Source organism: Protopterus annectens, chromosome 3.part0 (genome assembly GCF_019279795.1).
Source record: "Protopterus annectens isolate FY-2018-M chromosome 3.part0, PAN1.0, whole genome shotgun sequence".
In the NCBI taxonomy this organism is placed as follows: Eukaryota; Metazoa; Chordata; order Ceratodontiformes; family Protopteridae; genus Protopterus; species Protopterus annectens.
The window spans coordinates 629,561,462-629,581,231 of record NC_056731.1 but is presented as its reverse complement, the minus strand read 5'-3'; the positions used below and the strand labels follow the sequence as shown (position 1 = coordinate 629,581,231).

The following is a 19,770-nucleotide window of genomic DNA, read 5'->3' as shown; positions in this document are numbered from 1 at the left end:
TACATTGCTATACATATCATAGAACCTAAGCAACATTACATAAATTATTCAATTCCTGTCCCTTTTTTTTAAACAAGAAACATCTTTATTAAAGCATCACTTAAGACATAAGCAATCATATGTTTTTCTAAATGAAAACAAACCACACTGACACAATCCTAGTTACAAGCATTTTACATCACAAACTGTACTGACACACTCCCAGTTGCAGACATCATACATCACTTATAATGTACCCAATCATTTTCAGTCAAACATTACATGTGGGAGTGATGTGAAGTTATTTTAGGATAAGAAGGCACACAGTGAAATCCTGAATCTGTGTAAGCTGCAAAAGCTGAGTCTGTGGAAAGCTGTAAGAAGAATATCTGTAAGACACAAGGACACAGAAATATGGATAAGCATTTTGGAGCACCGCTGTCAGGAGTATGGTTCAAGAAATTTTCCTTAAAATAAAATCCTTTTAACATCCTTGAAAACTTGTGCTTCTTCAGTGGAAATTTTGTTGTCTCTTAAGCTGCAAGAGGAAAAAAAATGTATTATTGAAAAGTCAATTGTAAGGTTTCTCATTTTTTCAAACTCCCATCCTAAGCTGTAAATATCTTCTTCTTAGGATGAACCACAAAGCTACCTTTAGTGATTTGTGTATTACATGGGAAACTGAAGAATAGAGAAGCACATCAGGAGGCACACTACTTAACTTTCGATAACTTTTCTGCTGTTATAATGTGTGTGTGTGTGTGTGTGTGTGTGTGTGTGTGTGTGTGTGTGTGTGTGTATACACATCTGCACATGTGCATGTTTGTGTGTTTATATATGAGCATTTGTGCATGTGTGTAAGTCAGTGCGTAAACTGGAATCATTTTATTATACTAGGTTTACATTTATGCAGAAACTGGGCTTGTCAAAGTCTAAACCAAAAGGTACCAGTGCTTTCAAATGAATTAGCTTTTGGCTTTTGTTTGCATTATGCATTTCTTTATCTTATTTTTTGACTTCAAAGATAAAACTTTGATAATGTGGAGTGGCTTAGAAAGCAAATTACTAGTAGGCAGCCAATGAAGAATTAGGTGTAGCAGCAGAGATTTAAAATAAGGGATTGCAGTGAGTAGAGATCTGAATATCTATAGCTTTCATTTATTAAACAAACACTGCGATTTTCCTAAGAGTTATAAGCATAAATTATAATCATTTCACTACACTAAATCAGGTTGTGGAGAAACTCTATAATTCATTTAAAATGTTAAATCAGTAGAAGATAAAGTAAAGGGGAAACGTGATATCATTTTCATTTATAGAAAGTAAAATAAACCATTAGTCCGACCATCTCAAGATAACATTTATTAAAACAACAACAAAGCTTTCAAGTTCTCACAACTCTTCTTCAGTGTCAGTATGATAAAACTACACTCAGTTTAAATAGTAAAAGTAATTAACAGCCAGCTTATCAAATCACATCATTAAATCACATGACCAAAAACCAGACTAATTTATCAATAACAATAATATATAATAACATATGTAAAAACATATAAAATATTAAATGAAGGCTATGTGACATAGGTTTGTTTATATTTCAATAGAGGTTTCACACTATTCATATGGTTAATACCTGGTGAATAGTCTGCCCTGAAGTAATGAATCCACTTATGCTTTTTATTTCAGTTTTGTTAACCATGTCACCACCTCTTCTATTAGGAAAAACTCTACTGAAAGATAAACTGTCAAGTGACAAGTGGAGTACCTCAGGGTTCAGTCCTGGGACCGCTCTTGTTTGGCATCTGCTTCACTGAAGTGCAGTCCAACACTAAGGGACTCTGGCTAACAAAGTTCGCAGATGACTGCAAACTGGGAGCCATTATTGAATCCCCAAATGATGTGGATATTCTACAAAAGGGCCTTACAGAAACAGATGCTTGGTGCCAGAGCCATGGGCTCAAGCTCAATGCCAAGAAATGTATAGTTATCCCCTTTGGGGAAAAACATGTACCCATGAATTACCACATAGGTGGCAGTACACTAAACACTGAAAGTGTGATAAGAAACTTAGGGACACAGGTGGACAGTGGTCTCACCTTCAATAACCACATCACCACAACAGTCAGGAAATCCTTCTATGTGGCGCAACTCATCACTAAGGGCTTTTCATCCAGAAAAAAGGAGTTCATTGTCCCACTGTACTCATCCCTCATTAGACCCATTATAGAATACAATGCCCCGTTTGGTATGTACCTCTCAAGACATCTGCAACAACTGGAAAGGCCACAGAAATACCTCACTAAAAGAATCACAGGCCTAAAGCAGATGCTCTATGCTGACTGCCTTAAAAAACTCCAGCTATACTCTGTCGCATATCATCTACTCAGAGGCGATCTCTGCTTAACATACAAGACCATGTCAAACCCAGAGCTATTGGACATGCTACACTTAAAGAAATCCCAATCCCTCAGAGCCGCATGCTCCAGGGATCTAAACCTTGTCATCACAATAAACAAAACATGCTGGAGGGATAGGTTCCTGACCCAGAAACTCCCCAGACTCTGGAATAGACTGCCCATACATGTCAAGCAAAGCGCCTCTTTGGCCCTCTTCAAAAGGAACCTTGACGATTGGGTGGGAGAAAGGAAATTCACCCTGGGGATCATGTCAGTCACCCTGCTAGACAGGGGTCCAGGGAAGTAAATAGTGTGGGAAGAAATAGCCAGGATATTGTTATGGCTAGGCTTGTATAGGCCCTAGGGCTGATAGCCTAGTACCAACCTATGAACCTAATAAACAAACCTATGTCACATAACCTTAATTTAATATTTTAATATTTTCTATACTCTTTTATATATGTTATTATATATACTATATTATTATTTTACTGACGCTAAAGAAGAGTTGTGAGATAGTGAAAGCTTTGTTTTTGTTTTAATAAACATTATCTCAAGACGGTCAGACTACTGGTTTATTTTACTTTATATTTTATGAGGTTTTCCTGTGTGGTCTATTTGGCTACCTTGCAGTTTATCTGTTTGGATCATTTTCATTTATTAATTTAGTCTTCATTACTTGAATATTCCTACCCATACAAGCTACATGTAAATGCTTCATAAGTCAAGGCATAATCTGAATTCCAAAACAAACTACTCGCAAAAATAATTTTCAACCAGCTTATTCACTAAGTACTAATTTCCATATCCTTCATCCTCCTTATTCTCACTCTGTCTTGCCCATTTTCTTTTCCCTCTCATTTCACTTTAAATGTAGATAATGTACAAACTGTATATTTGCCAATTCTATTTGTAACTGCCTTTGCAGTTATTGATATTTCTACTCATTGCATTGTTTTCTGTATTCAGTTAAGTTAGTTATACTTTTTTACTTCCTGCGCTAAACCGGAAAATGGACCAGATGGATCAGGATTCTGCCCCAGTTAACAAATGAAAACAAAAGAAATCCTGCACAGGATGGCAGTGTAATGCAGGATAAATGAGTGTCCATGCATGTACACAGTTAGGTGCAATTTTTCAGCATATCAAGTTAAACATATTTTTGGGTGTGAGAGGACATTGACACCTCTGAAAATCGACAAACATGCAATAAGGGCATGCAGAAGTTACTCCATTACGGAGACAAACTGAGGGACTAACCACTGTAAGACAGCAACACTAATCATTAATGGGTTATATTACGCCCAGTGAAGCATATGCAGAATAGATTATTGTGGTTCTAAACTTTATTCAAATTCTTGTTTTATCCATTAATACCTAAATATCCTTTGCTTTCTTGTAAGTGTTGCTTATAATCTTTGTAAAGCATATCTCACAACTGTACTGTATTTATTAGAAAACGCTGGATTTTCATTCAAAATAACAAGATACCACAAAATTCTTGCATGTCCCCTTTAAATCATGCTTTATTTTCCTTTGTCACTCTTACACTAGCCTAAACTGACACAGATCATGGTGAGGCTTTGCAGTAACGAACATGAGTTAATAAACAAAAGCAGTATGTGAAAGAGAATGTTCCAGATATGGCTTCATCAGTCCATTTACTTCCTGCTTTGTGTGGATAACTCAGTGAGAAGGCAGGAGGGGACCTTGGACTTCTGACTTCAGTGGAACTGGGAAGCCAAAGAAGAACTAACGAAAGGAGATTTAGGAAGTAGCAGTCATCCCAGGATTCAATAAAATTAGTAAATTACTATATACACAAACAAATGGTCTCTACAGCAAGAGAACAACCAGACTAGGGACAACAGCTTAGCATTGTTGTGTTGATATCTTAATAGTTTTGGGATGGTGGGCTGTATTGAGTGGAGGTGCTCACTGGACATTGCATGGTGAACATTCAGTGTGCGCATTCTATGCTTTATTGCTTTTTGACTTTGTTTAGCTTTGGTACTGTATTTGACTGAAGAAAATAAAAATAATGTGTAGAATAAAGAAATAAATCATAAAAGATATTGAATCATAAAGCATGAAAGATGTACACTAGATGTGCATATTGCAGTGATTTTTATTTTATTTATTTTTATTACTATATACTGTTGAATGTACAGACTACAAAATCTAGATAATTAAAGATACTAACTGAAACACAAAGTATGAAAGACACACATTGAATGTGTACTGTACAGTAACAGAAAGATTTTTTTTCATTAGGGTTTAAGTTTGATGGTTTGATGCTAATGAAGAAAACAATCTTTTTGCTGCCCAGTGCACATTTGTTAAATTACATAATTATGGTGATATTTGGATAATTTTCTCACTTCTGTTTTTTTTTTTTTTTTTTTTTTTTTTTTAACTTTTTAAATTTGAGGTTTTAAATGATGTCATTCCACAATCCTCTTGGACTGGGAGGAGTTAAACTGTTATGCATGTACATTTCATGCCAAGTAGTTACCCAGAATTTTGCCCAGATCATGTATCTATTTTTCATGAACCTTTGCCCAGATTTTTAATATCTGCAGATTGCGAGGTATATTGTAATGTCCCGTAATGTTATTAAACAGTTCTACAAGCAACAAATTTACATCAGAAAATAAGTTCCTTTAAAACATTAGTGCTACTGTTTTTTTTTTTCTCTACACAGTGATTCATGTTCTAACATAAAATGTAATCAGATACTGTCTTTAACATTCTTTCATCATGACCAGCAGGGTATAGACAGAGCTAAGGAGTGATGACATTTTAAATGTGTAAATGGACATTTTTGCTTTCTTTCCTGAAAAGGCAAATTAATTGAATTAATCCTTCTGGACAGGCTTAATACAAACTTTTGATGAAATTCAATTGGATGGACCTTTGCTTGTAAGTGTATTTAAGAAGACTCATGCTTGGATTGTAACATAAAATTCCTATCAGTGCCAGACTCTAATACTTGTACTCAAGGATCTGCAATCAACGGCATGACACTGAATAGTAAAGAACACATTTAATTTGTGCTGTAACAAAGTCTGCATAACACTAAAAGTACAAAAAAAATGACTCGAGGTAAAGAAAAAAATATATAGCAAATTTTCAAAAAAATCATAGAAAGCAACTCATTCACTCAAAGCAGCATTACTGAAGTTGCCATGTTTTCATGACACCAGATAATTTATTATCCCAAGACTACACAGCCAGGTTATAAGAACGGTATGTGTTAGCTTCAAGTTCTGTGAAGAAACCATGATAACCAGCTAAGACAGAACAGACTATCCTTGACATTTTGTCTTACATGTCTTCCTCTTTGACTTTTTATATTCACACCTTGAATGGAGTATGCAATAATACCTACAGCGACTCAGAACATAGTTGCTACCCAGACATACAAGTGTAAGTCAGAATAAAAAATATTTACTACTCCACCTTTATCAGGAGTCACAGAGGTAATATATACTTGGTTTTACTACTCCAAATTTCCTGCTTTGTAGCTTTGGAATTCTGATGGGCAAAACAGTATTTGCATGGTTAAGTTATGACCATGTGCAAACTGAAGAATTTCTGTGCACTCTGCCTGTGAAACATTGGATGGTATTCATAGTAAGCTACGTGTATTTATAGAATGCACTTCTGCAAGTTGCAGACTTGTGCAAAGTGCAGTTCATAGACATACATCGTGCATATGTGCAACCCTTGAAAAGTTATTGAGATTGTTGTATGTAAAATGAGTGTATAATGACATTTAAAAGAGGAAATGTATGTAAGTGCTATGCTGATAGTATGCTGATGGGACAGCTTTCCTGCCTTTTGTAATTCAGAATTGTATTTTGCTAGGTAAGCGCTTGTTTTGCACGTACACATAGTTTATAAAAATGCACTACAGCCATTTCTAGTCACATTGCAATCAGAGAAGACATTTGCTTTGGTTGTGTCTCATTGTTTCATACTTAGAGATGCTTATTTCTGTGGTACTACAGTCCGGTGCATGGAACAGTGCTTGGTGCCCAAAGCAGAGGAATTACAGGCAATGGGTAACACATTCCACACTTTAGGTCACTGTCTAGGATCACCTTTTCCTAGTAGACATTTTCCATATGTCTTAAATGCATCCATTAAGATATGGCTGTCCTCAGAAGTGAAGTTATCTCTCCTTTGTCTTACCTCCTGGAGCTGCAACATGTCCCTGTGAGTAACAGACTGTAATAGTGCCTTGCACTAGGTGAAACAGGAGTCGTACTCAGTCCAACATGGTTTATGTCTAACATTCTTGTTTGAATCTGTTTATTACTCAACAGTACATCTGCATATATGTCACTGTTTATGTGTGTGCCTGTAGTGTGTGAAAATGTACGTTTATGAGTGTTTGTGTGTGTGTGTGTGTGTGTCTGTGTCTGTGTGTGTGTGTGTGTGTGTGTGTGTGTGTGTGTGTGTGCGTATAAGTCTGTGTGTGTGTGTGTCTCTGTCTGTGTGTGTGTGTGTGTGTGTGTGTCAGTGTTTTTACATATATGTGTGTGTTTCTGTACACGAACCACTGAGCTGTACAGAGGAAGGTTTGAGGAACTGCATAATATGAATGATTTTAATACTGCATTGTATGGTTTCTGGGTGGGTTGGTGATTGTGAGGCCTTCAACATGCTAGTTGCTCTGCTTCATTACATTCAATCATGTCTGTGCAAAATGTCCGTGTGCATTACTGCTCCCAGGTGCCAGCAGCACTGACAAATCTAAAAATGATGACTACAGCATATTGTACAAAATGAAGAGCATACAAGATGCTTTGGATGAAACTGTTAACTAATCATGAGTTGTTAGTTGTAGTAATGAAATTTTCTTTTACCAGTACTGTGGAAGTGCTCCCTGCTCTATTATTACTATATTAAAATGATCTATGATTCCCTTTCACACCTTTAACTTCAGTTTTCACACACACACACACACACACACACACACACACATATATATATATATATATATATATATATATATATATATATATATATATATATATATAAAACTTTCTTTCTGATGATTTTGCAGAAATATGGTAACCAGTGCTGTACAAATGTTTCAAAGTAGTTTGGTGATCCAACAAAATTCTTAATGCAAATGAAGTTTTTAGGAGCAATGCTCTATGAGCTGCATTAGTGCACATATGTGCAAATGATGCCATTGTTATAAACATATTTTCATGATTGTGAATGAGCATAGACAAGTTCTTGCACATGCACAGATGTAAAATAACAATGTCGTTTGCTGTGCTATGCATGGCAAAGCACAAGCATTCATCTACCATGAGCTGATTATATTCAAATTACATTAGGTGTGGTTTACACTGTAGGAGTCTTACTTTCACAGGAGAGCCACAACTTTGTTTTTTGACTCCTGCAGGGAATAATGGTTTTTGTGAAAAATCAGGTGAGGGCCTTAAGCTGGTGTGGTGCGAATGTGAAAATCATCCTCTACCTATATTATAGCAAAAGGCTGAAAGCTGCAACAGGTAGACCATTTAAGAATACTGATGTCTGGACAGACCTATCAGATGAGCTGTCATTAATGACTGGAATACCTCATACTAGTGAGGAGTGTTGCCATAGGTATGACAGCCTCTAGCACCAGCAGACTAACCGGTTTGCCCAGTGGATGGTGGAAGTTGAGGAGCAGTGTCAATGGTGTCTAGACTCACTGGTCTTTGCTCACTTGTCTTTCAGTAACACTATTTCATAAACATATTTTGGTTATGGATCCACAGTGCTGCTGTACCTCCAACATTGCACGTTGAGCCTTTAAAGTGTTAAGCAGAATTTCCACTGTGGACAGTAGTTACAATCGGCACACAGTAAAGTAGAAGTATACAGCTTTAAGGTGGGGTTATATATATTGCATTTTCCTCTGTAAATAAGTTATAAGTCTCATTAACTCAGTTATAAGTTTCAGGAGCTTAACAGATAGCGCACTTGCCTTTGGTGCAGAAGGCTGTGGGTTCTTTTCACACATCAGGTAGATGGATTATTTTTTCCATTACTGACAGTGCAGTGCAACATAAGGTGGTTGCTGCATTCATGAGTGTACCATCTTTTGGGGGAGATGTTAAACCAAGGCCCCATCTCTTAGCTTAGGTGGATGTAAAAGACAACATGCAAACATGGAACTAGTTGAAAAAAGAGCAGAGAAAGTTCTCTGGTCTTCTTCCGGTTAGGGGTCACCACAGTGGATCACCTGTTCGCTCATGATTGGCAGTGGAGTTTTACGGTGTCAGGTTGCCAGCCCAGTGCCCAACCTTCAACAGAAGGCACACACTCACATCTAGGGCCAATTTAGAGTGTCCAATCCACCTACAGCATGTCTTTGGGATGAAACCAGAGCACCCGGAGGAAACCCACATGACCACAGGGAGGACATGCAGACTCCACACAGAAGGCACCCCAGCCGAGGATCAAACCAGTGAACCTCTTGCTGTGAGGCGGCAATGCTAACCGCTGCACCACCGTGGCCACTCTAGAGGAAGTTCCCTGGTGCCATGGTCAAATATCCTCTAGTTAATCTAAATAACACCTCAAATCTCCCCCAAAAAGAGGCCAGCGGTCTAGTGGGACAAACCCAGTGAACAAAGGGTGTATAAAATGATAATCAATTTACTGAGCCCTGCAGAGCTTTGACTGTAAATGCATGTGGCAGGTTCCTGTTTAACTTCTATGACAGCATTATATGCAACTTGTCCAGACACTGATAACCCAATGCAGAATATTAATTTGAAAAGGTGGTCACACCAACACAGATAGAGAAGGCAATTTTAATTAGAAGGTATTCCATACTGTGGTCAATGGTGTATTTGCAGGTAGTTGTAGGCTGTAGGTATATTGTGACAGTTTATACATTTTAAAGTGCAGATACCAATAAGTCTTCTGGCAGAACTGTATCTGTCACAAGCATAATCTTCATTGTCTTTGAAAAAAAAGAGAAAAGTCAGTACTTTGTTGATAATACCCTTTTTCTTCTTTCCATTTTGTTTAGCAACTCAGGAAGATATTGAGATGAACTGCTGCCTCTATCACAGCAGGCTGGCAATAGTGGTCTAATCACCCTGTACATGTTTTTTCTTTTCTTAGAAAAAGTTGTTACTTAATGAAATAATTAAACAACTGCATTTGGTTACCAGTTGCCTTTCTTCCCATTTTATCTACTTCTGCAGTTCCTAAAGACCCTGGAGCATTTCAGCTGCAGCGCCCCTCCCCACTAATACAGCCTGCGTCTGGTTTGTCATGGAGACATGGTGTCTCCTCCCCTCCAGGCAACTCAGGGAGTAGCAGTTACTACCACCTGGAGCAGCCATGGGTGCAGACTGCAGTAGAAGCTGCCATGGAGGTGGCTATGGAGAGGTGATGGGGTCCTATATGAACATTTCCTTAAGCAGGTGCAAGATATGTTGGACCAGCAGACTCCAACCATTAAACCCCTGGAGGCTACCACTTCAGCATTAGGGTCTGCCCAACCAAGCACCCCTAGGCAGGGCTCTGATGGAGTGTTTTCGGGCTGTATGATAGTTGTGGAGGTCCTGTGCTCCCATTCCATCCTCATCTGAACATCCAACCTATTTTCCATACCCACCCCTTGTGCATTTCCACAATTCCTCCTCCATCACCATATGTTCATTCTCTGTCTGTCTGCCTTCCCTTGCCTTTGTGAACCCCACCTATTGTGTGATCTTTGACCCCTTGTCTGTCTTTTTATGTGTTTTGTCATATTCCTTTGCTTCTTTTTAGCCTTTCCCTTCTTCCCTTTTATATTTCAAAAAAAGGGATCTGCTTGCCACCAAAAATAAAGTACCCTCCTCTCCCACCTCCTTTGGCATGACCCCCTTTTGTTATCCCTTGCCTACACTCTCACTTTTTTCTAGATTTTCTATCCACGCACTTTCCACACTTACACATGAAATAAACTACAGAATAAGTTACTGACAAATTGTGTTTTTCCTCTTACGAGTGATGCTGAGCAACCTTCTCACAGTCAAATCTTTCTGTATCAATGCAAAACAGTGCTTACTGGTTAAATTCAGGAGGTGATGAAGGTACATTGAAAACTTTTGAAGATACATTGGAGTTACACATATCTGCAATATATACATATCCAAGTATCTGCTCATCATATCGATCACTGCTGCAGTATCCGTAGCTATATGTGTTATATTCTGCCAAGGTTATAACAGCTGCCCAGTTTCAGGGTATCTTTCATGCACCTAAACTGTCAGACAGTGTGAGCTAGACTAACTAAAAGACACATTTGCAGCCGAAGGTTGCAAGGATCAACAGTCAGCTTGTGATTTCCTTTGCTGGGCAGATAAGTTCCCTTTGGGGAAATGCTCTTCAATTTTCTTAATTTTGTTGGTGTTTTTTTTTTTTTTTTTTACTTTCCTCTTCAGGAAAGTTATATTAAAGCTAGGAGTGTTATGTTTTAACAGACTGCCTCAAGACTATAGCGTATTTTTAAATGGAGTGCTTGTGTTTTTTTTGTCTGTCAGTATAAGAGGGGTGTAAAGTAACTGAAATCATTTTTTTCTGTGGAGAATGTGTGTTAATTTTTTTTTTGTGGGGCTGGCATGGTGTTTTAAAGTGCTTTTTACATTCTACAGGCTTCCTACATTCTGTCAGAATAAAGCTGCATCTCAGACAAGCTGAGCAGGACCATAGCAAACCTTCATGAATGAAAACTAGATCAGGGAGTCTTCCAAGATTTGATGGATGTTCCTGAAGTAGAACCCTTTGCCTTTCTGAAAAATCAACTGGCAAGTTTCTGTTTCAGGGCTCAATGCAAGCAGGCCTGGGAGACAAATGAGTTCTGAAAATCATTCATTTATTTTCCTTTGACAAGATTACTGTATGGTTTTCCACCCTTTCCACTAATATCCAGGGTACTTCTGAAAATTCACAAGCAATACTACAAGTTCACTGTGGTGACTCCTGTCTGCCGAGACAACCATGGTTCTCTTTTCTTTTGATTTGGTGTAATTACCACAGACTGGAGCTACTCACACAAGAACAGGAGTGCTCAATACACACTGGCATCGATCACCTTCAACTGTCTGCCTGGAAGATAAGGTCTTAATTTCTTTTAGGCACCTCTAATTGAGGATGTGCAGTGGAGACTAATGGAGAAAAGAAAGCCTTCTACTAGAAAAAACATATATCAGCAAATGGAAAAGGTTTTCTAGTTGGTGGCAACAAAATAACCAGCACCCATTAAGGGGTAGTTGTTCTCTGGTTCTGCAATATTTGTGTGAGTTACTGTCCTATGGTCTTTTTTTTTTTAATTTTTTTACAAGAAGCATCCTTATTAAATTATCACTGATGACACAGGCAATCATACATTTATATAAAGGAAAACAAATCATATTGACATAACCTTAGTTGCAAGCAGTTTGCATCACAAACCATATTGACATAATTTTCGTTGCAAACATTATACATTGCTTATAATCTACCCAATCATTGTCAGTCAAACATTACATAAGTCATTCAAATCCTGCCTTTTTTTAAACCTCATTTCTCCCCTGTATGTATTGTTCCCACAATTCCTATTTTTCCTATGTAATTTGCTTCTACCTTTTTCTAAAGATCCCATATCCAGTTGTTTTATCTCTGTTACTATATTCACTACTTCTAGTACAGTTGGTTTAGACTTTGATTTCTATTTTCTAGTAATTGCTTTTTTTGTAGTCACTATAATTAGACTCAGCAAGGCCTTACTGTGGCTAGGCAATTCTGATTCTGTCACAGCTCAGAAAAATAATTTCCCTAGTTAACACCAATTTGCTCACCCAGTATCTCTGATAGAGTTGTCTGCAGAGCATCTTTAAAGTCTGATAACACATTACACTCAGATAATATGTTCCCAATTACTTCTTTCTTCCCCTTTATCAAAGTTCATTTATTTGCCATTTAAGCATGTCTACCCATGGTTCCCCCTCTTTTAGTGGAGTCATGTCAGAATGTTCTTGAAAGGTGTTTTGCATGAGGCCTAAAGAAAACAAGTGGTCTCTCCTTGGGATCTTAGTTTTGCTTTAGAGAAGGTAGAACGTGCTACATTTGAACCAGATAATCTGGCTGACTTGAGGTTCTTAACATGGAAAACAATTATACTGATTGCTCTCATCTCTGCAAGAAGGATATCTGAGTTGCAAGCTGTTATGGTGAGTGAGCTTCGTCTGATTTTCCATAGGGCAGGGACTATTTTAGATCTATTTTTCTTTCTTTCTTATGACTAAATTGGTATCTGGGTTTACTTTAATCCAAACTATCCATCTTTCCTGAACCTAAAAAAATGAGGGGAAAAAGAATACTCCGTACCTTGGATGTCCACAGACAACTGAGGTACTATCTTGTCAGAACTAAATCTTTCAGATATTCAGATCAGTTGTTCATTTGTTATGAATGTAAGAAGGGACAACCTGTGTCAAAACAGACTCTTTCCAAATGGATGTCTGAGTCCAAAACTATTCCAGACAGGGTCAAGGCCCACTCTACCAGGGTATTGGCTTCATCTGTGTTTTTTTTTTTTTTTTTGGAAAGGGTAGGACTCTAGAGGCTTTCTACAAGCTGCTACTTGACCCTCTGTACATATTTTTACAAAACACTATAAGCTTGATTCCTTGTATAGGTAGAGACCAAGCTTTGCTAGGGCCATTCTCCAGGGCCTCCTGGACTCTTATTATTTCACCACACAAATGTAGTAAGGTATAGTAGTCTATCCATATAGCTAAGGCGACTGTAGCAGTGATCATTAAGAAGAACATAGTGCAGTTGTGTTAGTAAACTTAGCATAACAGTAGATGTTTGAATGATTATTGCTGCAGAAGCTTTTCCCTCCCTCCATCCACCTTGTTTTTTTTTTTTTTTTTCCCCAGGGTGTGAACATTTTTTTTATTTTTCCTAGCATTCTCCTTTTAGGGCTCAGCCTCCCTCTCTCTGCTGGCAGGAAAGCTCTGAAGGGCTTCTCACCCAAACCTGTCTTTTAGTCAGCTCAGCTCGAGCTGCCTGACAGTTTGGGTGTGTGGAAGGTGCCCTAAAGCTTTGGAAGCTGGCTGACTGTTAGATCCTTGGCAGGATATAACCCATATAGCTAAGAATACTGCAGCAGTGATATTTTGAACATTTAATGTTATGGTAAGTTTAACTTATAGAACTGTATTTCCTGTACTCTTGTTAGCCTAATTTACTCACATCCATCTCTGCACACATTGCTTAGGTGGTTCTTCTTAGGCTTTGCATAAGCAAAAGCAGTGCATTTGATGTTTATACTTCTTGCATTAGCAGATTAGCAAAGTGCCACTGTTCACAAATATACCATTGCACACTTGTGCATGGTATAACTATGAACACCACCCATTATTCATTCATTTGTTTCTTAACAACATAGTTAATTGTGCAAGAACCCTTTTCAGACATGACCTGAGACATTTGTAAATACAGGGGAATGTGCCTTAAACATTTTTTAAAGGATGTATACATGAATTGAACTAAGAAGCTATATCTGCTACATTACCCACTTAAAACAGAAATAGGTCAGATAAATATTAGGCTAATCAGGTTAAATATTTGAAACAAGGAAAAGGGTAATTAGTGTGTCATAACTCATATATTAAATAAAACAGAGTTAGAAGTAGCGTTTGTACAAATAAGTAAAAATAGGTCTTATGACTTTTAACCAAAAAGAAATGTATTGAATGTCAGAAGTCCATAATTTTAAGCCCTTCAGGATCTGAGATTAGTAACTGAAAAAAACAATCATATACATGAAATTTAAATTTCACAGAATTTGTGAAATGTAATATTTAAATACATAAGAACATTTATATCTTCTCTAATAAAGTGTCTTTAAACAATTACTGCTCATTTGATAACCAAAGCTATATGATTTAGGATCTGAAAAAACTACTTACTGATACACATAATTCATTCACAAATAAATTAAGATCTGCTTGTGCAGAATGATCCAGCTCCCACGCTCTTTTAAGAGATGCTGCACCCCATACCCCAGCTTCTTAATTTTCTCACTCCGAGGTTACACCACCTTTGCTATAAATACAGTACTTGGTTTCTTTAGAATACAAGTAGTGTAGGTTTATCTAATCTAAACTGAAAACTAATAAATGCATCTACAGGGCTGGCAGGAAAGGGACTAAGATTGCATAATGTCTGAGTTGGCAATGTGCCTGGGGGCAGAGTTGTAGAATGTGCATCAATACTTTATAAAACACCTTTAGACACAGATTATCTTAAGTTTTACAAATGTTTTTCATACTGTATATCCACTGTTTGTACAGCAATCCCAAGACTTCCATTGGGTTGCAGGTAAACTATGGTGTTAAGCCTTTCAGGGGGGTTGATGATGGGATGACTTACACCAAGCCTGTAACATTATTATCTTTAGTCAGAGATTTCCATAGATCACAATGGAAAAGGAGATACAGAATAAGTAGCAAGCAAAATAAATCATGCATGATATGACTTTAAAATTAATTTTCATGAATAGTAAAGTATCATGGAAAGTCATTTTTATTCAAATGTGATACATTTTGAAGATCTACAGTCCCTGAAAAATTTTGTACTTTTACTCCTGTAATTTTTTGGAATATTTGAATGCAATCTCTTGGACAGAATACATGGTAGTGCTTCAGTCTTTGTAAAGAAAACAAACAAAAAAAATAACTGAAAAGCCAGAATGCAGGAAGACAAGTTAAGACTAGATAATGCTCATGTAGTAATTAATATTAGTGCCACTGAATATAATATTACAGGAATTTACAGTACACTATGTTTTCTGCACAGCATGCAGCTATATTGCTGTAATATATTACAGAAATTATTTTGTTAATGATACTGTTTGTATAAACAAATTTTCAAATGTTGGTCGGCGACCCTGCCTATCATTTAGCCTGGATTGTGGATGAAATGGGGTCCTTAGTCCAGCCCATATATCCAGTTAGCAAAATAGAAATACCACCCAAAGTTTGGATGTAAAACTAATGGCAATTCTATAGTGGAAGCTTGTTAAAATGTGAGACACCTAATTTAACCAAGTTTTCAAGAGGAGGCAGCCATTGCAGCTGAAACAACATAAGTGGGGGAGGAGCAGAAGCAGTACAAAGGAGCAAAAAGTACAGCACTAGACAGGAAGTGAACTGAACCTAGGCCCAGGAAATGAACTGAACCTAGGCCGGTGACAATACCATGCCGAATGTGTAGTTAGAAAAGCGGATAAATGCAGCAATTTTCATGCTCTCAAGTACTCTACAGGGAGCAGGTATCAGTGCAGTAGTGTTTTTTCATCCACAGATTAGTACAGAATGTGGCAGCTTATTGTAGAGTAACACAGATAAGAGTAGGAAACTACGGGAAAGTAGAGGGAATCATTCCAGAGTGCAGGAGATTAAGGACTATCACAAAACATCTCAAGATAGCATGGGAGGAAGCGGTAGGGCAGACTGAGGGGGAAGAAATGAAGAATGTACAGAACAGTCATATAAGGGAAGAGGGTAGAAATGAAGGTGCAGCTAGCTACAGAACTATCTCATCACATACAAGCTAGACAGAACATAATATGGCAAAGGTAGTAATAATTAGGGAAAAATGGGAATAGGTTAAGAGGAAGAAAGACAGCAAGAAACAGTATGAGGCAAGAGAAAAGCTACATTACAGATTAATGGACAGGGGTGGATGACAGATGGGTAATGAGTTTAGGGTGTAGGTCAAGAGCTTGGGCTAGGAGTCTTTGGGAATTAAAAGAATATGGGGTCTGCAGGGGAATGTGTGAGTTGTAGTTGAGGTTCTCAGAGTTAGATGTGAGTGGACTGGCCAGTGGAGTAAGAAAGGATCGGGAACAGCTAGAGAGCAGGAGACAAGAAACAAGAAGAGGTGAAAAAAAGATAGGATGAAGCAAGAAGGAGGACCATATGGCATGAATAGAAATTGAGAGAGGAGAGGGGGCAGAAGGCACAGCAGACTCAAAGACAACAAGAGAAAACAGTGGGATCAGTGGCTGGAAAGGAGAGAGGAGAAAGTAGAAGTGTCACAGGCAGCCTAGAGATGAGGCAGAGATGTTTAGGAGCAGCTTTAGTACAGGGAAAAGATCTAGTAAGGTGACAAGGGAAAGAGGGGTGGCACTGTCGCAGGTAGCCAGGCAGGGGGAAGCACCAGAGGAAAAGCAGAGAAACAAAATGATATGAAGGGATGGGTGGCATATATACTTAGAAGGGAGACAAGAGGGATAGTCAGGCATAGGTAGGTAGACAAAGGTAGGTAGAAAGACAGGCAAGTAAGAAGGCAAACCCAGCATATGGGGAACCTGGGACAATTAGAACTAGGCTAGCAGGGGCAGACTCAGTTCTTGTGGTGTGGGACTTACTAGAGGTATTAGGAGAGGGGCATGGTGAAAGTGGAGGAAGTTAGTGAAATCTAGCATGGTCCCAAATCCAAAGCTTATGAGGAATGTATAAATGCTGACCAAGCTGATTGAGATAGAAAAGAAATGCTCACATATAGTTATCCATGTTTGAAAAAAATTACTAGTGCACAGACCATGGAATAAATGTCTGCCATGCAGCTGCTAGCAATTCCTGTGTTCATGTTGCTTGCTTTGTTGACCCTTAGATAGGCTTTTAGGTGTACATGATATGTTTTATGTGGGTCTATATTAGAACACCGAACTTTCAAAATTTCTAGTGTTCTAATATCAACCCATTTTCGCTGAAAATATCGAAGAAACAGAAAACCAAAATTTTTCCTAGGGAACAAATTCAGTTGTCCGTTTCTGTTGCTTCTGTATTTTCAGCGTTGTGGTGGAAAGTTATGGGTCAGGTTCAGGTAAGTGTGTGATTGTGTGGATGTGTGGGTTAGGGTGGGGTAGATGAGTTAGGTTTAGGGCACGAGTCAGGTAAGTGTGCAATTATGTGGATGTGAGGGTTAGGGAGGGGTAGGTGAGTTAGGGTTAGGGCATGGGTGAGGTCACTGTGCGATAGTGACGGACCTTAGGGTTAGGGTTTGGGTTAAGGTAAGTGGATAGTTAGTGGTGTATGTGCAGTTTAGTGTAGGGTTAGGTGTAAGAGTTTAGGTGTATGTGTGTGGATTACTGTTTGTTTGGTGTGCTTGTGTTGTTATGTGTTTTGGAACAGCAAATTTTTTCCCCTAGGAAAAAATTCGCTGTTCTGTATGTTCACTGTTTTAAATTTTCGATTAATAGGGTTCGATATTAGAACACTCGAAATTTTGAAAGCTCGGTGTTCTAATATAGACCCATTTTATGTTCATTTATTGTAGTGTGCTTAAGAAGGACTATTAATTGCACTATTATGTTTTATGTTTATTTATTATAGTGTAGGTAGTCATAAGCATGCATACAGAGATGTGATTGACTGATGGCTAATTCAAAGGATGAATGAGATGGTAATAATGTACAGGGACTTTGGAGGTATGGTGACATTCTTAGCAGTGCTATATATACCATGTACTGGTAGTATGAGGAAATGAACTATTAAGCAGATCATCTGCCTGAAGGAATGAAGTATGGAACCTGGAACTGGGATAATGATGAGTGGAGAAAACATTAGGAGGCTGAGAAGTTACTCCATAGGCAGAGGCTTCATTTCAGTTCCCAAGCAACTATATTAATAAAGTAGGGTCTGGAAATGGATATTTGACTGACAGTTTATTTGAACTGTGTTAAAAAGTGTAATGTGAAAAATCATGCTGCTTAAGGAAACAGAACTGGATAGAAAATGAGAGAACACAATAAGAGCAGGAAGAAATAGTCAAATGGAGATAGTGTGAAGGCAGCAGAAAGTGGTAGGACAAGGTAGAGCATAGCAAGGTTAATCACAGAACTGAGGACAGCACACAGATACCTGCCACTTACAACGCCCTCTAGCTTGTCTTGTAATAAAAGGCATGTCTGATGCATAGTGCAAGCAGACCATGTACTAGACAGGCTAGCCTGATAGTCATACACCATGCAGCACACGCACTCTATATTACATTCACACATTGTGTTTGTCTTGACCAGTAGTTGTTGACCAGATGTCTCTGTTTTCCCAGAGTAGAGTGTTAGTATTCTATTCATTAACAATGACCACATGACCAGCACTATTAATTCTTCAAAATGTGCCTTAAATCTGCATGCACTTCACCAGTCAATTGCTGCCAAAAGCTTAGGTGAAATCATTTTCACAAAACTTCATTTATCAATTCTAAGCAAACTAAAACAGGTTCACAGTTGTATTGCAAGATATGCTGCAAGTTATTGCTCTAGACCCCATAATTGTGTTTTTCCTTCAGTTACTATGGTGATCTGAAGTCAAGAACCAACTGGAATTCAACTAACAGTAGTTTGTAGAGGCAGTACTATACTCCAATTAATTGCCATTCCTGGTGGGCACTGCCACATGGTACCAGCCACTGAGGAATTTGACATAATCCTCTTCACATTTAGCATGTGTTCCTAAAACTAACAATCAGTTTGGTGAAATCTGCTATCACATATTGGTAAGAAAATAAAGAGACGTTCTCACACTTCCCTAAGACAGGCCCAGATTACAATGGCATCCAACCATGATCTAAAAATTCTCTCAGCAAACAGTGGAAAAGTTCCCTGAACAACTAAGGCAATGACTTTACATTCAGTTACATTTTATATGTGCATATGAATCATTTTTTGTTTTTTTAGAAACAATTGCAGATTAGTGCAGATGAATAGGGCTATCAGCTCCTGCTAGGCTTCATCCTGTGTTAAAGGATTTCAGTCACTCAATCTCCATTTGCTTACTGTGTGAATCTGAGCCAGTCAGTTAACTGGACAATACTCCAGGTCACCCCTGCAAGAATACTTGTGTCTAGTGGCTTTATTTGGTTAACAAATGAATTTAAATGTTTTTTGTGCTTGCGTACATTTGTGCTTGTAGGTTCATATTATGCCTGGTTTTGGTCTATCTAAAACGTGCAGATAGGTATTTTCATATGATAACTGTAAAGGACTTTATTAGACAAACTCACAATTACAAAAGTGCTGTATAAATACTTTAATCCAAACTAATAGAACCAGTTATAATCATGTCTATGCAAACAGCACCCACATATTGTTCATCAGTTAACATGTCAGTGCATATATCTTTTTTATTTTAATAGTGAGTTGAACTGTTTCAGTATTCTATTACTTCCATTTTTGTTTTACTTTCCTTGACTAGTGCTAGTGTCTTCTCAGTGTTTTTTTTGTGTATGTGTTGTCACACACACACACACATATATATATATATATATATATATATATATATATATAGAGAGAGAGAGAGAGAGAGCGCTATAGACAAATACATAT

The 19,770-nt window shown here is 37.9% G+C and overlaps 1 protein-coding gene across 1 annotated transcript in view; it reads right to left on the bottom strand.

Annotated features, from left to right (window-relative positions):
- Positions 1–228: 228 nt before the first annotated feature.
- The window catches only part of LOC122796497 (nucleotide-binding oligomerization domain-containing protein 1-like), a 636,277-nt gene continuing 616,735 nt past the window's right edge, over positions 229–19,770 (bottom strand). The window contains exon 11 of the mRNA XM_044065027.1: positions 229–517. Coding sequence (XP_043920962.1) covers positions 448–517 — 70 coding nt within the window. The 3' untranslated portion in view covers positions 229–447. The remainder of the gene's footprint in view (positions 518–19,770) is intronic.